Source organism: Larimichthys crocea, chromosome XVIII (assembly GCF_000972845.2).
Source record: "Larimichthys crocea isolate SSNF chromosome XVIII, L_crocea_2.0, whole genome shotgun sequence".
NCBI classification, from domain to species: domain Eukaryota; kingdom Metazoa; phylum Chordata; class Actinopteri; family Sciaenidae; genus Larimichthys; species Larimichthys crocea.
This window is the reverse complement of record NC_040028.1, coordinates 1614394-1638018: the sequence shown is the minus strand read 5'-3', so window position 1 is coordinate 1638018 and position 23625 is coordinate 1614394. Positions and strand designations below refer to the sequence as shown.

The window sequence follows — 23625 nt, the reverse complement described above, 5'->3', positions numbered from 1 at the left end:
TGAGATATAAACAAGTCGAAGGGAACAAACGAGTGAATGTAGAGATAGAGATAGAGAGAGAGAGCAAGAGAGAGAGAGAGAGAGAAAGAGAGAGAGAGAGAGGGAGAGAGAGAGAGAGAGAGAGAGAGACCTGCAGAGAAGATAAATCTAAAGAAAGGAGAAAGAAAGTGAGGGAGGACAATATATATGGAGGTGGGAGGGAGGGAGAAAGGAAAAAGGGGATAAAGAGAGAGAGAGAGAGAGAGAGAGAGAGAGACTTCTCTGGACCCGTCTGGATCTCATTTCGAGGATAGTAATGCGATTAGCTTTGTTTAGTTTTCACAGCTTCAGCCAGTCCCCATGAAAACCTCTGACTGTGTGACTGTGTGTCTTTGTATGATAGAGTGTGTGTCTGTGTGTGTCTCTGTGTGTGTGACTGTGTGACTGTGTGTGTCTTTGTTTGAATATCAGATATTACTAAGATATAGTTTAACCCAATCCAAAGGAGGCATGTTCATGACAACTAATGCGTCAGCAGGACATTGTTTTAGACACAAAAAATATATATATATATGCTGCTTCGATTAAAAAATGGATTCATCATAAATCATCATTCATAATTATAAATAAATCATAATAATACATGCTTTTATTTTGTATTTTGGTTGAAGTGACACCCTGCAACTCTGACTCTATGCTTCACTTTGAGAAGAGATGGACATTTCTGCAATACAAAACTAGAGCACAGAGAGATAAAGTTCAAATACAAATTATTTTTAACTGACAAAACAAATCATCAGCTGTGAGGCACAGCCAATCAGCTGCTGTCACATTTTCTCACACAACAGAACAAGAAGTCATCCAATAAGAATATGCACTTAGGGTTGCATTAAAGTGCATTCTCTTTCTTGTGCAGCTGATTGTGTAAACATGCATTTATCATCAAAATGTTTGCTGGGTTCAGGCTAAATAAAGTCAAACACTGCCACAGTGTCCAAATAATAAGAGAGCAGAGCGGTTCAGTCAGGCTCAGACTGTACCACAGGGCAACATAACTCAGACAAAGAAATAATGGGAGTGAGTAGTTCACTGTGATTGATGTTGCAAGTTTTTGAAAAATGTAGACTCAAACTCAAGGCTCATGGTACCCTTTAAAAAACGGTTGAAAATATTGTTGTGAAAGTACGTGTTGTTCACAGTTGACATGTCCCCTAGAAAACACATTTTTTGTGATCATAACTAAGAAACATTTTAAATGAGTGCAGAGGCAATGTTCTTAAATGTTGAAATGGTATGTATGTGCAAAGCGTTTAATTACTAATTTGTTTTTCCACTAATAACAGTTCTTACGATACAATATCCACTCAGAGCACCTAAAGCATGATTAACATTTGCTGTGTTCAGGAACTTGCAGCTCCTGGTTTATGTTAGAGAAATATCATGCTCTTTGTTAAATATTGAAAAAGCCTAAATTGACTTGAAGCATGAGAAACGATGTGCTTACTTCAGGACAGGATGTGAGCCCCAGCCCTCAAAGTCCTTTGTACACCCAACATACGACATTGTAGTAAGGAGACAGGGTTGAACATGTTCATAGAACCACCAGTATGCTCCTTTGATGACTTGTTAGTTAATCAAGAGTAGTTTATCAAAAATAGTTCATGAGATCCAATGTCTTTTAAAGTCTCCAAGTATAATACACTGCATCAATATTTTTTTGAAAAAATTTCAAGTACTCAAACTAGAATATGCAAGAGCCTGAGATTATATAGTGAAGGAATGTTGACAGTTAGATTAGGGAAGACGTATGGCAGGATGTGATCTCAGATGTGGGCTGGGCTACAAGGCATGAAAGAACAAAGACAATAACTCAGCACTCACTAAATAAGTGACACAGGGCTGACAGTGACGGGTTTTATTGTAGCAGAGTTAATAACACAAAAAAAATTTATAAAATAAAATAATAAGGGTGTATATTAGCTCAGTTGGTCGAGCATCCGTCCCATGTACGGAGACTCAGCAGTGACCCAGAGTTCTAATCCGACCTGTGGCCCTTTGCTGCATGTCATTCCCCGTCTCTCTCCCAACGTTCCTCTCACTCTTCAGCTGTCTTTATTAAAAAAATAAAATAGATAAATAATAATAATAACCAGCCAAAACTGGCATCATCTTCTGACATACAATAAGGTTTCAATATCTTGGGTATAAGTACTACAGGATGTAAGGCAATATTTTTCTTTTTGACACTTGTACTATCTGTATTTTCACATTAATATCTTAAATACTCTTAAATCCAGACTTAAATGACTGAAATCATTAATTTCTCTGTCCAGGAATCATCAAGGTTGGAAGATGGAACCCTCTGCCCATCCACTTCCTGACTGATGCACCAGAAGCTACAGTTGCTGACATGTTGTTAGAGGTCTACCACATGGTCACACTACGTATCCAGCTACAAAGGTTAGACTGTGAGATTGGAAAGTGAGATGTCAAAGGTTACAGCCTGCCAGCCGCATTCAGATCTTTAGATTCCTTCTTTCATTGGAGTTCTTTCTCTGTGGCAGCTCAGAGTGAGAAAGTGGAAATGTTTACATTCAAAATCAGCGACTTTCCACTCACACATAATCAGCGAATATGAAAAACAACATTGGAAAGATTGCATGTCGATATTTAATGGACACAGAAGGCTTTTTTAAACCACACACTGTGTGTGGTTGCACTGAATCAGACACTTGGTCCGCTGGGCTGCTTATGTCATTGCAGCAAGAATTTACCATATCTATCAAATTTGAAAGCAGCAATATTGAAACACTAAAAGTTGGGTTAAACAACCCGGTGGGGATTTATCTATTATCTGTCTCCGTTGGGGACAGCCGTGTGCCAGGAACTTCTAGTTCTCTCGAATAAGTGAAGCAGGATCTTGATGGACAGATAAAAACAGATAAACTCCAGATGAGAGGCGTATTATTGTTATTGTCTTGGCACATACCAGCCAGGTTTGTTTACATGTTGATGCGTGTAACCATGGCAATAGCAGAGCTTTAGCACACTTAGTGCTCGGAGTCAAAATGATTTATTTGAGGTTTAACTGAAATAAAGACAGAAACATTGCGGGAAGATACTGTAGAGGAAGTAGTGATTCGACGTTGAGGTTAGAAAGGCCGGGGATGTTAGAGGTTATTATGGGGTTAAAAGAATAGTTTAACATTTTTGGGAACTGTGCACATTCGCTTTCTGCTGAGAGTTGGATGACACAAACATGTACTCTGGTGTGTACGTATGAAGCCTCAGCTGCTACAGCAGAAGCTATTTAGCCTAGCTTAACATGAAGACTATAAGGGGGTGGAAACAGCTAGCCTGGCTCTGTCTGAAGGTAGCAATTTGTCTACCAGCTCTAAAACTCAATAATTAATACATGATGTCTCGTTTGTTAAAACAGAGGGTCATCTGTCTGACTATTTCTTAGCCAGGAGAAGTTGCCAAGCAACCAGAGGACACTGTAGATAGAGATGATGAATGATAGAATTAGGCATTTGGCTAATTTGTTTAATGTGAGATGGAAGAGGATACAAAAAATAAAAAAATATCCAATAAAAACTTAGATAGGGTTAGGGATATGATAAAACCCAGGCTTATCTAATAACCCTGGCTTAATGCTAAGCTAAGCTAACAGGTTGCTGACTGTACTGTAGCACTGAGTGGTATCGATCTTCCCATCAAAATGTCAAACTATTTCTTTTCTTTAATGAATATGGTGTAGTGGTTATCCAAACATCGCATAATCCTATAAAACAATTTTTTGTTTCATTTTTATGGTTAGTCCTTTTGTGTCTCAGCTTATTGTCTAAAGATGTGACTGAGTTGTGTGTGTGGTTTTGGCTCATTGTAGTTTTTCGAAGCTGGAGGACCTGCCCTGTGAACAGTGGAACCACGCGACTGTCAGGAATGCTCTCAAAGAGCTGCTGAAGGAAATGAACCAAAGCACTCTGGCCAAAGAGTGTCCTCTGTCACAGGTAACATCTGGCTACTGCTGCACAGCAGCACATCGTATCTCACTCACTCTCTTCATGTCGAAATCCAGTGGTCCTTATCAGAGAACTGCTTTTCAGTTTAACAATCCTATATCTTCTCTTGAAGATGTTCTTTGAGTAGACTAGATTGTTACATCCCCTGACTCAGCTCTGAAAATGAAGAACTGTCCCCTCGATTGTGTTAAACTCTCCAGCTGCACATTTAGTCCTATATGTCATTCTTATAATGCTTGGTGTGTGAGATTTATGTGTACAGTATGTGTGTGTACACTGTGTGTAAATGGAGCTCTGGTGGGGGTGTTGATCGCAGCATCAATTGCAAGCATGTGTGTGTGTGTGGCTACAGATTCCCTCTGTGCACTGTACTGGCTCGGGTTTCCATGGGTGGCTTCCAATCATGATTAATGTTTGTCTATTTCTATTGTGTGTGTGTGTGTGTTTATGTGAGCATGCCATGTGGTTGTTGCTTGAGTGTAAGCATTTCATATTATGTTGGTTATTAATTATCTTTCCCTTCTCTTTCTCTCGTAGAGTATGATTTCCTCCATAGTGAATAGTTCTTACTATGCCAATGTCTCCACTGCCAAATGCCAGGAGTTTGGTCGCTGGTACAAGAAGTATAAGAAAATCAAAGGTGAGCTGTTCAGTAAACAGTGGACCAACTTCCTCCAATGCTCTTACATTGAACAGTGGTTTTAAACCCCAACAAAATTAAACTTTTTTTGGATTCATATTTACTTGTCAAAGTTTTCAAATAAAACAATCTGAGAAGAGAAAATACCATTTCAGTTGAACTGCTAAAAAGTCTTAAGCTAGACTGATTGTACGTCAAGGACCACACACAGCTACAGAACCTTCGTACTGTACAAAACCACATAGCTACACCACAGATGATGCCCACCTCCTCAAAATGGGATCTGTGTATGTGGGGAGCCTATGATCTGTGATTGGTCAGCTTGAGTTGCTAATGGAGATCGTAAATTGTGAAAATAACAGGAAGTTGAAGAAGGCTCTGTAGTCCTCTGCTTTTCAGTAGCATACGTCAGTGGTCCCCAACCTTTTCCTAACTGCGGACCGGTCAACGCTTGACAATTTTAATGCGGACCGGGTGGGGTCATTTCGAAATAAAAAAACGTTTCAAAATAAAAGACCGCTCGTACTCTATCTACAGTTGGTAGGAGAAGAAGAAAATATTAAGTATTAAGTAATATTTTCTTCTTCTCCTAACAACTGTGGATGAAGTAGTAAGTCCCCCTTTATTATAGTCCCAGTCTAAGTCGAGCGGTCTTTTATTTTGAAACGTTTTTTTATTTCGAAATGTCCGTATTAAATAAAACAGAAATAACTAATTACTTCTTGTGCGGCCCGGTACTGATTGATCCACGGACCGGTACCGGTCCGCGGCCCGGGGGTTGGGGACCACTGGCATACGTAATGCAAAGACATCTCCGCTGCAAAATTTCACATATGATCATGATATGAGACATTTGTGCTTTCAACGGTTGGAGTACATCAAAACTAACAATGTGGGCATCTATGATGGGACTTCTGTTACACAGAGTATAAATCCAACTTCAGACTTGCAACCTGTGATGAACCTGGTAGAAATACAGGTTTGTATTAAAGTAAGGTCATAAGGTCCTATGACTTCTCTCAAACTAATCATCTGTAACCATAACTTTTCTTTGCACCATCGTAACTTTTCAAGATTAACCCGTCAAACACATCTGTAAAGCTTGTCTTCAAAGCTTTCTGATTGGCTGCTACACATGTCAATCATAGCTAGAAGCTCAGAGGAAAGGTGTTGACTGTTGACTCATTCGTCAACTGGACAAGCAGAGGTTTTACCTAAAATTAATATTTAATTTTCGACCAAGTTCCATGTTGACCTTCAAAGTTCTGTTCCTTATATGGACCTTGAAGAGACAATGTTGTCAACTCTTTTGGTCATGTATGTATATGAACATCAGGACCCTCTGACTGAGTCTGACTACTTTTGTTCTGCTGAGCAGTAGATTACCTGGAGAAGATGTGGTCTGGACGAGATGCTGCTGACATCAAAAGTAAGGAATCCTACCTATCTTTCTGACACAATCTATGTAAATGTAACGGTGACTGTCACTGACTGTCCTTGCTCTTTTCCAGTTGAGAGGGACAACATGGCTGACTTCTGTGTGCTAGGCCAGAGACCTCCTCCTCATTTGGCCGGCCTGGCCCAGCTCAGTCACCTGGGAGCTGGCAGTCCCCTCCTCAAGGCGGGATCTGGAGATCCGCAGACACCCTCCCAGCAACCTCAGCAGCCTCCTCCACCCCAACAACAACCTTCACCCCATGGTCCTCTCCACCACAGCCCTCCTCTTCGTACTGGCCAGGTGCCTCCACCACCCCCACCCCCGCCTGGTGCCCTGCAGCCCCTGCTGGGGCCAGGTGGACTGCTCTCCCCCCAACTTTCCCCACAGCTGGTACGTCAGCAGCTCGCCATGGCCCACCTCATCAACCAGCAACTAGCTGTTAGCCGCCTGCTGGCCCATCAGCACCCACAGGCCCTGAACCAGCAGTTCCTCAACCACCCTCCCATTCCTCGGGGTTCATCCAAAGCTGGCGACCACCCTGGGAGCAACCCCTCGGCAGCTGAGGTCTCCTCTGAAATCTACCAGCAGGTCAGAGACGAGCTGAAGAGAGCTAGTGTCTCCCAGGCCGTGTTCGCCCGTGTGGCTTTCAACCGCACACAGGTAGGAAAACAGGACAGACTGTGGTCAAGAAGGTTAGGACGTTAGGTTAGGAGAGGTAAAATGATCGGAGGGAGAGGAGGAGCGAGATGATCTGTCAGGGATGGGAGAGGGCAGCTTCAGATGAACAATAAGTTGAGGCTGTAGATGACATATTACATCCTATGATAGCTTTGTGAGAGGCAAGATCAAAATATCCCCCTACTGTTTATTGAGCTATCACATGGATCATAATTCTTGTTATATCAGGTGAGAGGAGATAATTGGCATATTTGACAGGAATAAACGGAAACTGACGTTACTGAGACTGTAATTTTTCACACAGGGATCGGCTAATTTCGTGGTCACCCACCTCGTGGTATTTTCAGTGGGATTAACGGAAGCATGGCAGGGTAGCTTGCTGGGTCATTGAGTCTCCTTCTCCGCCCTCGCAGCAGCACAAACACCTGATGCATTCAGGCTGTGCTAAACTGGTTACTACATGCCCCATTAGATCAATGTAATGGGAGGTGGCTCATAGACCTTCTGGTATACAGGCCAGGTGTTTTGCATTTGTGCGTCTTGGTCGGTGTATATATTTATGTGAGCATCCAACTCATGCTAATACTGTATGTCTACACTTCATCAACTTCACTTTGAGCCATGCTATACATTGTTTTTAAAAGAAGCAGGTTGATGAACTGAGTTTAAGTACTTTTACTCAAGTACTAGAGGTACTTCATTCATTTGACATAAGAGCTATATGATGATATTATGATTCATATTAAAAGTAAACTCTCCAACAGTATAGCTCTATAGAGCTAAAACAGTTTGTCAATTCATTGATTAGTTGACTGACAGAGAGTCAACTATTTTGTCATTTTTCATGCAAAATTGTAAAACATTTTGTTGTTCCAGCTTCTCAGGATTTGCTTCTTTCGATTTTATTTTGAATAATTTCATTTTAGAATAACTGAGTTTTAGGTATTGAATGGACAAAACAAGCATTGTGAATGCAATCATTTATGTAACTGGATTTTCTTTTAAATGTCTCGCACAAACAGTACTACAAATGTTTAACCCATCACAATAAAAACTGAACAACCCAATCATCCCATATGTAGAATAAAATGTGCATTGGGATAATGCACTTCAGTAATTATTAGTTTATATATTATGAATAACATCCTTCTTGCAAAGTTCAAAGAGAAATTGTGTGTCTATATCATCCAGGGCTTGCTGTCAGAGATCCTGCGGAAGGAGGAGGACCCCCGCACAGCCTCGCAGTCTCTGCTAGTGAATCTGAAAGCAATGCAGAACTTCCTCAACCTGCCTGAGAGCGAGAGAGACCGAATCTACCAGGAGGAGAGAGAACGCACCATGAACCCTTCAGTTGGCCTTCCCGCCTCAAACTCCTCCAACCCTGGTGCTCCACGCCTCTCACAGGTTAGTGTACCTACAGTGTTTTCACACATTCCTATGAGAGGACGGCTGCATGTGTAATCATGATGACACAGCTGTATAACTGTAACACGCCTTGTGTCTTGTGTGTGTGCATAGAAAGTGTGGGAGAGAAGTTTGGATGACCAGATAACCCCTGATACCTGGGCCTCCATCTGGAAGAACAAGACTAAGATCTCCAACTCGGTGAGTTATCTGCAAATCTTTAAGTTGCCCTCACAAAGTAGACTGCAGCACGTCATGTATTGTGTCTGAAATCCTATGCCAGGATTTGAACAGTTTTATCTTAAACAAATTCCATTTCTAAAAGAAAGTCAGCTTCAAAGATATCATAGGAGCTATTGTAAACATAAAGGACATTATGCAGTATTTGGACATTTCTTTCCATGTGCACATAACAAGTTAGCAACATCAGTGATAAGAAGCTCTCTCTGATGTCAGGGCAAATGGCCATTCATGGCTCTGGGTGAATTTGTGAGCTATTCTTATTATGTCTCTGTAAAATTATCTCAGCATCGTTTACACTGAGGGAATGTAAGCTAGCTGGTCTGTACATGTCTTGTGGATGACTTCAAACACTGTGTATACAAGCTCTCAGAGAGCCAATACATGTTCATTCAAACACAAACAACAAAGAAAGACAAAAGAGAAGGACTTAATGACTTTGATCTGTAAACAAAATTCATGTGGAGACGTGCGCTGCAGATGTGCAGCTGATGCTCATACAAGGAACACTGTATGTCTGTTCTCAGAGCGACTTGGCCTGATCATCAGCTGATAACCTTTCCTCATATGTATACACAAGATTTGCTTTTGTGGATAAGTCTCTTAGTAGTTTAGAATCTTTAAGTAATAGATGGTATGCCTTTATGATATTTCCTTCCATCCAAGCTTATCTGATAGATGCTCCTCGTAAAACATGAAGCGTTTAAAGGGATTTTGATTTGTACTCGCTGTGTATTACATCATATGTTGATCCTCTCTCTCCCAGCCAAAGCCATCTGGCCCGACCCCTGACCTCCCGCTCAAGCTGGAGTCGCTGGTTAACATTACGTCGGGGATCTATGATGAAATTCAGCAGGAGATGAAGAGAGCCAAGGTGTCCCAAGCTCTGTTCGCAAAGGTGGCCGCCAACAAGAGCCAGGTGAGGGGACCCACTGGGAAAAAAAGAAGCCATGGAGGGTTAAATGTAACATTTAAGTTGGCTTGACTTAGGAATGTTTATCCCTAGGGCGGTTCAAGATGATAAGATATTTGCTGCTTGATAAATATGTATACCAAATCAGCTTTGAAAAGCTCATAAAAAAACATAAAACTTGGCAAAACATTTTACTGCAGAGACCAAAGTTGGAGCACTGCCTACGAGTTGGTCATCTGCCACCATGTACACAGTCAGTCATCAACTGTATCACCTGTCACGTGACTCATGATGAACAGCTTTGGCTTGTTTTGTTTTCTCTGAGCTCTGATAACATGATGTACTGCAGCACTAAAAATATTTGAATGTTTGAATTTCTTCTCATTTTTTGAATTAATTCATATGAATTCTGTGCACGTTGTGCCTTGAAGCCGAACCTTTTCATGTATAGCGCTGTTAATGACTAAAAAGTGTTGCATAGTTAATAATCAGTCAGCTTGTTTGTCATAATTTGCAACTCTACTTCATGTTCTCATTGTTGTGACATTAGTTCTGGCATACACATTATTTATTAGTGGACTTTTGACATTTGCATTTTACTCCAAGCACAATAAATAAATAAAAAACTCACTGACTGATTAAATGATTGAATGCAACACTCTGATTAATAACATTACTATAACATTAATAACAATGACTTAGTTCCACTGGAGTGTCCCAGTGAGTGAGCCAGCTCCAAAACTGGCGAACGTGAATGCATCTGGTTCTTAATACTTCCTGAAGCATGCTCTCTCTGAACTTGAGGAGAGGAGATGCATGTTTGTTTCTCTCCTCAGGCCAAAGGACATGTTGGCAGACAGGAACCAGAAAATATGAAGAAAAAAACAACGTACATTTTAAATATAGTTTTACAGAGAACAAAGCACACAGGACTCATTGTTAAAGAGAGGTCGTGGAGGAGACAAATCCTTTCATTTATGGATGGAGTTTGAATTCATTCAAACATGGTCCACATGTTGCCATGAGTTGCCAGGTGTAAGCCTGAGAAAAGAAATGTAGAAATGTATGCATCATGTATACAGTATTACAGTATGCACAGGCTTGTGTGTGTGTGTGTGTGTGTGTGTGTGTGTGGGCGTGTTTGTGTGTTGTTAGGTCCCCCAGGTTGGTGGGTCTGGGGGTGGCTGAGGGTCACGGCTCAGCGCACCCATCTGCTGCAGCTGGCCACAAGGACAGAGAGAGAGGGAGAGAGAGATGATCAGGCTATTAGCGGTGCATGCTGCCCGAGGTGGCTGGTTGAACACAACAGCTGGTGTCACAAACTGAACCAGTCTAGCAGATATAATTAAATCTTCTCCATCTCTCCTTCCCCCATCTTTCTTTCTTCCTTTCCTACATTTACCTCAGACACATCCTGCACGTTCACAACTTTTAGAAACTTTCTCAAAATGTAATTCTCGCTTTAATATCTCTGGACTCTTTCAAGCTATTTCTTTTTTTCTGTCTTTCCTCATCTTCTTTCCATCCTTCTTTTTCACCCAGCGACAGTGCTAGTCAGTTAAAGGTGTTTGCTCCACAGCTGGAGAGGGCCCATAAAAAAGGCTCAAAACAGGAGGGAAGCAGCTAATGGGCAACGTCATGGCAATAAAAATATATGTATAACTCTAACATCTGCTTAACTCCACCTGTCTTTAACCTCCACCTTCTTCTCCATGTCTGACTCGGTCTCCTCTCCAGGGTTGGCTGTGCGAGCTGCTTCGGTGGAAGGAGAACCCCAGCCCAGAGAACCGCACTCTGTGGGAGAACCTGTGCACCATCCGGAGGTTTCTGACCCTGCCACAGGCCGACAGAGACCTGGCGTACGAGGAGGAGTCGAGGCACCATCACTCCGAGAGACTGCACACCGTCCTCCACCTGCCACAGGACACACAAGTAAGAAGACTGAAAGTGTTTACTGCTGCCTTTAATGTGCTCCTCATATCTCCATGTCCAGGTTTACAGTATTTGTGCTAAGCTAAGCTAACCTTCTTTAGACAGACAGTGTTTTTCAAACTCTCCTCCAGAAAGCCAGGAGCCAGGCTCCGCTAGAGCATGGTCCTGCCACACAGGTCATATGTTAGGCTAGATATAATTATGATCATTATTCACCACCCACAAACACGAGCGTACGCAGCGCAGGTACATGTATTTCTCCACCCTCCGAGACCTCACCTGTCATTATTAATTCCTTATTATTATAGTCATTCAGTATAACTCCACTGTACTGTTTGATCGAGGTGTGTGTGCACATGTGTTTGTGTGTCTGTGCGTGCCCCAGTGAAACGAAGAGTAAACAGTGTTGCTGGGTGGTGTGGTACTGGAGGAAATGCCCCATTAGTTTTTGAGGAGGGAGGCAGAGGCTGAAGGAGGGCTGAGGGAGATCGATGCAGGAAACACGCTGACGTGTGGGCCTCTGTCATTACTGTAACACACACCCTGAACCCCGTCTGTCTGTCTGTCTATCTGCCTGTCTGCCTGTCTGTCTCTCTTTCTCTGTAGTAGATAGAGCAGGTTGTCCGCTGATCACAGGGTTGGTGGTTCAATCCTTCCTTCTGAGTGCTGTGGATAAAGCAGCCATCTACCAGCCCATGTTTGCAATTCTCTATAGTCCAGTACACTGGATGGTTGAATTTAAAGTGCTTTCATTAGTTATGTCCACATCCGATGAACAGCAGAGGAACACACAATCGTTTTATTCAAAGACAAATGAAAATAAACTTTATGTTTAATATTTGCTAAATCTATTGAAGGCAAACTCTGTTAGATCTGTACTGCAGCCGTCTTCACTGATTATTTGTTGCCGGAGCTGCTTGCCTCAAGTCTGTTCATGAGTCATTGAGGTCAGGTGACTGACTGGACTGTTGAAGAGATGCCTGCCAGCGTGTTAACTTACCTCTGTGGTGCTGCTGGGAGATGTCAGATTGAAACTCTGGCAGAATTTCTTCTTCTGTGGTGTCTTTGTTGGCGTATCATGATCCTGCTCCATGCTCTTCATTTGTGTCTGTGACGTTCACAACGTTAAGCTCCAGTTTTCATTTATTTACAATCATTTGCAAATTTTCAACTCTGTTATCTTCTGAATATTACCAGACATCGTAGTACTTCACCCATATCCACTCTTAAAACCTTGGCAGGCTATGTGGGCAAAACCAAGTATGTTGGCATGGCAACACACCGGTGTTGACTCAAATTGATGTAAGATGTATTATATGAGCTAAGCTAACCATTTGCTGGCTCCAGCCTCATTCTGAATTATTGTAAATGACACTGATCTTTTCCTCATTTGTAAGAAGTTTGTGAAAATGTGTCACAGACGGTCAAAGGTCAACACACTGAGCTCACTGCTTGTTCAAGTACACCGTTGAGCAGGGTGGGCCTGAGCACAGGTCCTCCGGGTTGAGAGATAGTCTGTCTAACCACCAGCCCACCCTGCCCCCAATGCTAAGCTATTATATACCACATATGGTATATACCATATGCCATAAATCAAAAACAGACAAACGCTGAATCTTCCCATTTAGCATCTCGACACGAATCCTACGGGTTGTTTTGCAACTCCACCCACCACCAAGCAATTGGGAGCTCTGTATTAAAGGCTGATGGGAAGACGGGGAGGAAGCTGTGGTGGCACCATTAACACATTCCTTTGCTCCTCTCCCACTCTCAGGGAAGACTAAAAATAAAGTTTACCCTCATAACACCCATGTTTGTAACCCCTCCACCACCTCTGTCCACCCCCACCCACCTCGAGAGACATGGGGAGATGAACTGCGGTGAAACACTGGTGATTTATTAATGGGAAATGAGGTGTGTGCGTGTGTGTATATAAATGCGTGTGTGTTCGTGTTGTTGTCTTCAGACCCCCCTCCACCACAGATGAAGCCCCCACCAACCTCAGGCTCCAGCCAGCCTGCCACCACAGACCACACATGTGTCCCATCTGCCACGCATGCACATACACAAAATCTCACACTGATAGTTGGTAATGTGAGCGCTCCTTTGTGTTGTGGACAATAAGAGGGTCTCTAAAACTGTAACAACCAACCACAGAATACACATGAAAAATGAATGTGGCGCTTAGGCATAGCTGTACAGTTAATACACACAGCAGTGCTCTGTGTGTGTGCGTGTGTTTGGCTGGACTGTATGTACAGTAGCGTGAGACATTTCTGCATGTTTGGGGCTCTGGGGTGTCTCTGACTGTGTCACAGTGTGTCTATTAAGTCTGCAGGTGCTACGTGTGAGTGTGTGTGTGTATGTGTGTGTGTGTGTGTGTGTGTTTGTGTGTGCATGTAACCTCAGTAGCATCACATTTCTTCATGAGTGACACGGTCCTTGTGCTCGCTCCACAGTTCTTATTCATACCGCTTTAGCAGTTAAGTGCGTCCCACAGCTAATTTGGCAGAGTCTGCCCTTATAAATAATTTCTTTATTGTTTTTGCTAAATTGATTCTGCTGCAAATCGAGAGGTGTTTATGTGTGTGTGTGTGTGTTTGTGTGTGTGTGTGTGTGTGTGTGACCGCTCACCGTTTCTAAGACCCCAGGAGTAGTGAACTAGAACAAGAAGTAACATCCACTGCGCCCTTCCTCCTCTCTGTGTCTCTCTTGAATCCAAAGGTGCTTCACTGGCATCACATACAAAGATGCCTATTGCTAAAGCAGCACCAAATGCTCCTGTCAAGACTGTGAAAACGGTGCCCGGTGGTTTACAAACTCCACACACTAATTTCATAACTCAGACTTTCTGTTAAAAATTTGAAATGTCCAAGCACAAGCTGAGAAAACCCTGACGAGTCTCGAAAACTGCCACCAGGGCTATTACACAACTGTTTTCACCTCTGGAGTCGTGCTGATGATGAGTGTGAGGAGTAAACTGTCTTTGATGTGCCTTGACAACTGACATTTTTTTAGGACATTTTTTTGTCAGGATCCTGGCATTATTCATGCTGGATCACTGTCATGGACACTTGTTAACTTCAGCATGTGTTGAGTTTATTGTTCATTTATTGTATTTTGGTGTTTCAATCGTCGAGTTTTTTTCATTCAGTGTAGCTGAGGGATACACTGAACCCCAAATTTCACCCAATGTAGAAATGAGCATTGTACAAGACAAAACTATGAGTCACATGAAGTGGGTTTCACATTTCCTCTGTACACACAGAATCAATTTCATATCTGTATCTTTAAAAAAATCAATCTATTGTTGTGACTATTATAATTTTAAATCAAATATACCAGGGTGACATGTTCCTTCATTACCTTGAACATGGGCACTGTAGGGCAAGTCCACATACACCATCCTGCTAATATTAGAACACCAAAATGTGCTCTTTACTCCTGCTTGAGTAACATTTACTAAACACCACAGCGCCCAGCTGTTTTAGGAATTTTTTAACCTTTCTACAAACTACATTTTTATGTTTGTGAAGCATTTACGTCTTCAGTGGGTTCGGTGCCACAGACTGGGTAGAGAAGTCGGAAATTATTGAGACGAAGTCGTGCACTGTTGGTTTTGGTCTTTTTGAAAGGTCACACCGCATCGCATGATTTTTTATATTATTAATGTCATTCCTCTCTGTCATTGTGAGATGCTGCCAAAATATAACATCATTTATTTATTTTTTATATTTAGGGAAAGATTGTCAAAGCCACAACAAGGAGTTTGTCTTCTCTTATTTATTCACTTTGAGAGGAAGTAGCTGCCTCTCTCTCTTTGTTTCTCTCTCCAGTCTTCAGTGCATCCCGGTGGCCTCTTATTCACTGTTGCAGGGTGGAGTTAAGGCTTTTTTGGCAAACCACAATTAAGTTAATTGTTTAATTGCTGATAAATGGAATGATTACCACACACAGTCTGAACGAACAAAATATGCAACAACGCGAGTGTGTGCATGCACATACACATATATGACCACACAAACACACACGGTGAGCTGCGCTCTCAGCTAGCCTCAGTAACATTACGTGTATACGGTTTTTCATCAAAGAAACATTATTTTACAAAAATGAAATGTGCAGTGAGTCATCTACTCCACTAGCCTGGATCCAGTTCTCATGAAACGCAACCACACACATTCAAATACAAGCGTGAGAGAAAGAAACAGACAGACACACACACACAGACGGACAGACAGACAGACAGACACACACACACACACAGACGGACAGACGGACAGACAGACAGACACAGACAGACACACAGACACACACACACACACACACACAGACGGACAGACAGACAGACACAGACAAATGGAGAGAGAAATAATAAAAAAAAACACATTGATTAACAGGAAGTCATGCACAAAACTAAAAGAAAAGTGATTTTACCTTCATTACATATTTATCTCTGTGTTAATGGTGTCTCTGGTGGTAACACACTTCCCCAACACCCCCACCCCTACCAAAGCACACACAGTCAGAGAGAGAGAGAGAGAGAGAGAGAGAGGGACAGAGAGAGAGAGAGTTAGGGGCCCTGGAGGACCAGAGCTCATTAAGGAGAAGATGAATATTTCATGTTCTATAATTCTTTCATAGTTCTGCGCCATAATTTGCCTTGATTTACGTTTAAAAGAAAACTTTTTCATTTGACTGCAGTGCACTCACAGCACTGCAGTGTGTGTGTGTGTGTGTTTGTGTGTTTGTGTGTGTGTGTGTGTTTGTGTGTGTGTGTGTGTGTGTGTGTGTGTGTGTGTGTGTGTGTGTGTGTGTGTGAGAGAGAGAGAGAGAGAGAGAGAGAGAGAGAGAGAGAGAGAGGGAAAGAGTGAGATGGAGAGAAGTAGAAAAAAAGAGTTTTTCAAGAATATTGAATCATGCCATGAGAAGAGCTGGTCTGGCCGTGGGGCTCCAGTGCTTGTGGTTTTCAGAGAGCAGGGCTGTATTGTGTTGCTCTGAAGTGACATGTAGTCTATTCCAAGGGGGTCAAAGATGGGAGGAGTAAGACACAGAGAGGGAAGGATGACGGTGAAAAGGGCCAAACTTTTATTGACATCAGGAAATACATTTTTATTAATTAATTTATAATAAGTTTTTATTTATAGGAAAACTCACTTATAGGACTGGCTGTTCAGCGAAATGAATGACTTTCCTCTAGTGAGGGCACATTAGTCATGCCACAGTGTTATGCAGCCACATTTAAAATATTACTTGGCAGAAATGGAATAAGCATGTTTTTATGAGCATACCTGAAAATAAAAATCATTGTCCTGTCATCCAATCTCCTACATGCTTGGAAGAAGCGAAGAGAGGGGTATTCAGTTGGTTGAAATCTAAAACTTGACTCTAGCCACTGCCACTAAATCCTACACTGCACCTTTAGGAAGCATACTTGGAGTATACGGGGTTACATTACACCACTATGTCTCAAAAGTCAGTCAAACGGCCAATGGGACTGTCCTGATTGGAAAAATAACAGCACTGATCATTTGATCATTGACAAGTTGTCCAACCAAAGGAAAAAGGTTCCTGACGTTGCTGTAGTGGCTTAACAAAGAGGTTCAATGGGAGGCTCGGTGACTTTGAAACTGGAGACATGTTTCTGCTCATGAGCAGTCAGTGTTTTTATTTAGCAGTGATCCCGATCTTTCCCTAACATTAAACAAGTAGCTTTTATCCCTTAGCCTAACCAGACCTTGTGGTGGCAGGTCATGTGAGTCATTTTGTGATTCATATGCACTTTAGAAGGCACTGAAAAATAATACTGTCCAACTGGTCTGTGAACGGGATCACAAAACGTCATGGTCACGTGGGACATTTTGAAAGGCATTGACGATTGACTAATTTGTCATTTAGTTTGGAGGACTTGTTGGCAGTGACACGCAGGGGTGTGGCTACATTTTCTAGGTAATTGTCCCTGGGGGACAGTCTGCTCTGCTTGACATATGGCTAAGACTGTTTTTTCAGTTTTAATCATATTTACCGAAAGAAGCAGATCAGTTTAATGATTATCACCTGGATCCAATGCTCCCACACACCCAAAAGTTGTGTTGTCTGCTGTAAGACAACACTGATTACCTCAAGCCATCTGCAATGTTGAGTGCTGAGAAAATGCTTCCAGTAAGAAAGATGTAGAAGTTGAAAAATGGGTCAAGATTTTTTCACTGCTTGCATTATTACTGCGCCTTTATGTGCTCGAGTAAAGACATTTGAAATAATTTTTAATCACCTATTTTAAAGAATTCAGAGTTAAATGGAAAATATTAAGTCTCCTCTTAACTAATACTTGTTTTGAAGAAATGCTCCAGACTGTAACAGACAATATCTTTGGACTACTCATTTACAGACTGTAACAGAAAGATGCTTGAGGTCAAAGAGCACAAAGCAAATAGGTGCAGGAGGTGGAAGGAGCTTCAGTGAGCTGACACTGAAGGTGTAAAGTGTGTGCAGTGACAATGGGAGGTACAGCAGTGAGAAGGAGTGGAGGAAGAATGAGATGGAGGGAGGTGGAGGTGGAGGACATAGTTAAGTGGGGGGTGGGGGCTCCTGGCATCCACCAGTTCAGGGCTGATTTGGATGTGGAGTCATGTTGGCTTGGCAGAGGCCCACTTCATTAGTGTCCTGATGCATTAGAACTGAGGGGAGAGGAAGGCGGAGGCAGAGGAAAGAGAAGGTATAGTAGGAGAGAAGGAAAAGACACTAAAGGGAGGAAAAACTTCAAGGTATGAAGGAAGAATGTGAGCACAACAGAAAGAGAATGGCCAGTCGAAGGAAAAGAGAGAGAGATAAAGAGAGATAAAGTGTGAAGGAGCTGACCGAGCTGCCATGTCTCTTTGGCTCTGCTCTCTAACATCATCATTAGTGCATGAGGGAGACCAGGCCCTGCCACCGCTGCATGCATGTGTGTGTGGCAATTGATCCAAGAGTCCTTGCTGTCAGCCCAAATAAGCGTAGAAATGATGAAGGTATGTGAATGGGGGGCGTGTGTTTGTGTGTGTGTGTGTGTGTGTGTGTGTGTGTGTGTGTGTGCGTGTGTGTGTGTGTGTGGGGAGTGGGTGGTGGTGGTGGGGTTTTGCAATCCCCCTCCATGATTTACCCTCAATTTAGTTATTAAGTGTCTCAGTAAGTTTGTATGGGGGATGTTTGTGGCTGTGTGGTCCTCATTAGGGCAGGGGTAGATATCTCTTTTTTCTGGCCTATGTCTCTCTCTCTTTGTTGTCGGGTTCTCAGCATTCTTCTCTCAATATCTAAAAACCGTCACAGAAATAGAGGACTGGGGGAGGGAGAGAGAAAATGACAAATAAGGAAAAACCTTCTGAATTCCTGTAAATTGGTCATCCCCCCTGAAAATAAAGCCCCTGCAAATGAAATCGGAGCAATTTCATGGTCTGGCCTGCCCTCAATATTATTTAAGTAATACCCTGTTATTATTGAAGAGAGGGAGAGAAAAGCGAATGACTATTATCTTTATGTGGGTCCTTTAATTTTAATGCGCCACAGATTTATAGCTGGGCATTCCAGTGGGGAGGCCCCTCCCTGCTCTTAAAGCGAGCGGGCGGGACACGACCGCAACGCTCTCACAACAGCCACTACCTTCTGACAAACAACCAAAGTCCCCACTTTCCCTCCCAACACTTCATCCTGCCCTCCTCACTGCTGTCAAATCGCCCTCACACTGGCCCTGACAGCCAGAGGATCGAGCGAGAGCTCCACCTATCATGTAACAAACACATACCCTCATTGTCTGTATTTATATAGAATTTATATTTTTCCCTCCACCTGCCGTACACACTCCTTAGACCGACTTTTGTACTGAAAAGTTGCTAAACATTCCATTTCTCAAACTGTATTACTGGAAAATCTGAGTTGATAGAAATCCTCATTGGAAGTTCATCCTTTTCCAGTGCTAATGTGCACTTCAGTCAAATTCTTTACCAGCAGCAGTAAGAGTAAACCTTTTTTTGCCCTGAGTTAGGTTTGCCAGGCAATACACGACCAATCAATCATCAAGCAGCCAGTCAAGAAGTTCATTAGCTGCAACAGTGTCAAATGATTGACTTATTTTCTTAGTTTGAAAAGAATAGAATTATCTGTTTTCACAATTAGTATTTGTTCCTGCTTATTGTTTCTATGCACCAAATATCTGGAATAAACTTGCCCTGTTGCATTTGTGTACACTATAACTTCTGAAACTAAAGCCACATTTGTGCAACAGTGTTACATTAAAAGATTTGTCCCACTGTCAAACCACAGCAATTGTTACCGATCTAATCTACTCATCCAAAATGATGACATTACTTTGTCCTCTCTCTCCCTCTGTCCCTCTGAGGTGTTGAATGGGCTGGTTAAATAGTGATGAGGTGTCATACGTTTGTAAATAAGAGACTTCCTGGCAGACAGGTGGTTGGCGTTTCACTAGAGCTAATCTTACAGGCATTAGGTCAAAGGTATACTGGACACACAACAGTTTGAACGCCAGCCTTGGAGCTGGCTAATAGACCGTGACACTCTGTGAGCTGTGAAACACTTGTTCTCACCCTCGGCTCGCCCTCGAGCCCTAGCTACTGTGTGCCAGAGGAGGAACGGGTTACTGGTTGTTCTATGTGTTGCATCATACAGTTAGAGACAGAATATAGGATATGATTATCATTTTTATGTGACATAAAGAAGACTATGTGTGATACCTTGCTTGTGCAACATGATCGTTTTAGGTGAAATAACTAATAGGTATTTGTTGCAAAATAAGTTCAGTCACATGGTTGTCATTCATTATGTTACTTGCTAGGTACTTCCTGGCTGCAGTCTTGATCAGGGGTCACTGTGCCCCATTAATCAGCTCTTTTGTCTTTCTCGTCAGGCTCTTCACAGGCCTCCCCCGGCCCCGATGAAGGAGCACCGTCTCTCTCCTATGCGAGAAGAACCGTTGTCTGCCCCGGTAAACGAGGAAGGGTCACAGAATGTGGGAGCTGGAGCTGCGGGCGGATGTCCACCTAGTAATGTTGGCAATGCTGGGAGCAACAAGAAGCCACGATCACGCACTAAGGTACAGAATGTTATTCTACTTTCTCTGTTCTGAATCATCATTGGGGTAGATAAAGTGATTCAGATGAGCTTTTGGCACATTTGTCTGCTGGTTTCACATTCTCTATGGATGTATCCATTCTCAATCCTGGCTTTGCATTCTAGATTTCCCTGGAGGCCTTGGGTATCCTGCAGAGCTTCATCCAGGATGTTGGGTTGTACCCAGACCAGGAGGCCATCCACACCTTGTCAGCACAGCTTGATCTGCCCAAACACACCATCATCAAGTTCTTCCAGAACCAGCGCTACCATGTCAAGCACCATGGCCGCCTCAAGGACTTGGGTGAGGGGGCTGCCGCCAGCGGGGGTGTGGACGTCAGTGAATACAGAGAAGAGGAGTTGCTTTCCGGCTCAGAGGACCCAGAGTCTAGTGAGGACGGAGCTGAAGAGATCTTCCAGTCCACAGAGGGTGGTGGGAGCACAGGGGTGCTGAACCAGCCTCCAGTCTCCTCCAGCTCCAACTCCAGCCAGTCATCATCAGGGACCAATGCTTCTCAGGAGGAAGGCAAGGACAAAGGGCACGGCCGGCCTGGTGGACCTCTGGCCCCCGGGAGCTCTTCATCCAGTCCTAGAGAGCAGGCTGACTATCAGAGGTAGAGACTGACACACAGAGAGGAGAACACTGAGAAGATGATAATGAAGTGAAAAACTGGTCATGATTTGATGGAGGATGGCTGCATAGAAACTGTGAGAGATGAAGATCTATGTAGACACTGATAAACCAAGAAACCATTAGACTGAAATACTGTACATTGCTGAAACGATCAGACGGACTCTTTATAGTGATAATCTCAGACAGACATCTGTGAAAACCACATTTGTGGAGTGAAATGACGACTAGGTATGACTGTTGCTACACATGCCTCCAACCTACAAACAAACACGATGCAAATCTCCACGTCAGCACCCGAAAACGATCACAAGGCTTTCTAATCAGCCAGTGGCCAGAAAAGACACACTAAAGAGGCAGGATTCTATGGGCTTTGGCCAGAAATTGTTCCCATTCCTCCTCTCTAAAGTCCGAGCACAGTCACATAAGACATACTCCCTACATGCTGGGTTGAGTTTGCCCCGCTGAGTGACATTTATAGACTGGATCCTTGGTTCTTCTGAGACCTCTACAATCCTATAAATCCTCAGGACACACACTGATAACTGCTAATGCTGTCGCCTGCCCGAGAACGTTGATAGACGGCACTCGCTGTTCGTCCACGAGCTTCATTTCATTGTGGAAAAAGGAAATGACCACTCCACACCCAGCCCTTGCCTCACCGTCACACTCCAGAATCACTACCAGTCCTATCTAGCACTTACTCTTCACAAAGACACTATATATTTTGTGAATGTGATGGACGCTTGCCTCCCTCGCTCTGTCTCTCCTCTTGAGGCTCACAGAACGCTGTGAGGTTTAAGAATGACTCAAAAAGAAGAGCAGTGGACAGTTTGGCAGGAGCACAGCGGGCCGACATCAAGAGGATGTGGCGTGGAGGGACATTTGGGCTTGTGTACCCACGACTCTGAACCCTTCCTGGCACCACCCGCGTCTGTGTGGCGAGAAAAATGTCAAGAAAGGAAGGACAGAGCGAAGATTCAGCAACCAAACAATCAGTCACTTTATGTGCGGTAGTCCACCCCTTCCACTCTTCCTCTCCTCTCTCCATCTCACTCTCTCCCCCCCTTTCCTCTCTCTAATTGGTGCCCACAGTCTTGTGTTTCACCACACCTACCCGCACTTAAACTTCACCAACCCTATTTATTGCTATCTTTATCCATGATTATTATTATCATTATTGTTATTATTGTTGTTATTATGGTTAGAATTGCTGTCATCACGTGCTATTTTTAGTTTTTATTTCCATGGTTTTAAATATTGGTTTTCAGAACTGGGCGGTTGTTTGGGTAACAAGAGACATTAAGAGTGCTCTGCCCTAAAAAAAAATAAATAAAAAAAATAAAAAATAAAAAAGAGGAAGAAAAGGAGTAGAGAGTGAAAGAAAATAAAAAGAAGCAGTTACTGAGTGTTACTGGGTAAAATAAAAGTCCTGTTTTGTTGTAATATGCCATTTTTTATAGGCCTGTCTCCCAAGAAGAGTAGAAAAGACTTGTTGGAAAGAGAGGAGAAAGAAGAAAGCTAAACTGTTGATGACAATCTACTTTTTTGAGCCATTGAAGAAATGTGGCAGGTTTGACTCTTCACTTTTGATGTCTGTAAATACCCAACATGGGATAAATTGTTATTGATAAACTTTTATTTCTTATTTTGCCGAGTGACTTTTCAATGTTTGAGCCAGTTTGGAGTACAGGAAGAGTGCTGTTTTTTTCTCCTATGGACAATTCAGTGAAATCAGTTCATTTCATTGTGCCAGGAAAATTCAATCACAAGAGTATTTAAATAATTCAAACTGTTTTTTTGTTTGGTTTTTGTTTGACGTCTGGTGCAGTTGTGTAAAAGTATACAATACGTTCAAAACAGTATCTGAGAATGGATGGTGTCTCGTTTGACCATTCTGATTGGCTGCTACACTCAACCAGATGACTTGCCTTTTAATTATTACATCAATGCCAATCACGCTACATGATAATATTGTGCTTTTCTGTATGACAGGAATCAGGGTTAGACTCTAATGCAGTTCCAATGAAATCTTAGTTCATCCAGCAGTGAAGTGAATTAAAATTTGTGAATTCAAAAATGGTCTGTATTTATTTCAGTACCCTTCACGTGCACCCAGAAACAAAGACACACATATTGTTGCTGGGCCAAGAGCCTATCAATTAAAAGTCTGTGTAAAGCCACAGAGGATGTGGTTTCTAATAAGTGCGTGGGGAGTGACAGTAATATTACACATTATCTCAGACAGCGCTCTCAGATTGTCTCTCTCTCTCTCCTGTCCCACAAGATTAGAGCATCTGGAAGCTGTAGAGTCCCACTTTACTCAGCAGACATCGAAAACAATGAGCCTGCACACAGAGTAAGAGCCACTGTCACTAAAGTTCACCATCTTCATTATTTCAAACGACAATATATGAAAATGCAATGTAGATGGCCCTAACGAGCAGTGGAAGGGGTAGGGTTAGGCTTTTTCCATTTTGGTGGCATATATCTATTCTTTGTTTATTATGAATAAATCATGACCAACAACCAAAGACCTTAGTGAACGGTAAATGGACTGTACTTATATAATGCCTTTCTAGTCTTCTGACCACTATATATCTCATTCACCCATTCACACACATTCATATACTGATGGCATTAGCT

At 42.6% G+C, this 23625-nt stretch overlaps 1 protein-coding gene across 2 annotated transcripts in view; it reads left to right on the top strand.

The window, feature by feature from the left end:
- satb2 (SATB homeobox 2) overlaps positions 1-23043 on the top strand; it is a 43533-nt gene extending 20490 nt beyond the window's left edge. The window contains exons 4-14 of one of the 2 annotated variants that reach the window (XM_019270135.2): positions 2313-2439; positions 3869-3992; positions 4542-4644; positions 6023-6073; positions 6156-6742; positions 7952-8164; positions 8279-8365; positions 9171-9323; positions 11055-11249; positions 20146-20331; positions 20475-23043. In XM_019270135.2, the coding sequence (XP_019125680.1) occupies positions 2313-2439; positions 3869-3992; positions 4542-4644; positions 6023-6073; positions 6156-6742; positions 7952-8164; positions 8279-8365; positions 9171-9323; positions 11055-11249; positions 20146-20331; positions 20475-20966 (2318 nt within the window). In that variant the 3' untranslated portion in view covers positions 20967-23043. Of the gene's footprint in view, positions 1-2312; positions 2440-3868; positions 3993-4541; positions 4645-6022; positions 6074-6155; positions 6743-7951; positions 8165-8278; positions 8366-9170; positions 9324-11054; positions 11250-20124; positions 20332-20474 lie in introns of both variants that reach the window. The other variant, XM_019270133.2, reaches the window with a different exon arrangement.
- The last annotated feature ends 582 nt before the right edge of the window (positions 23044-23625 follow it).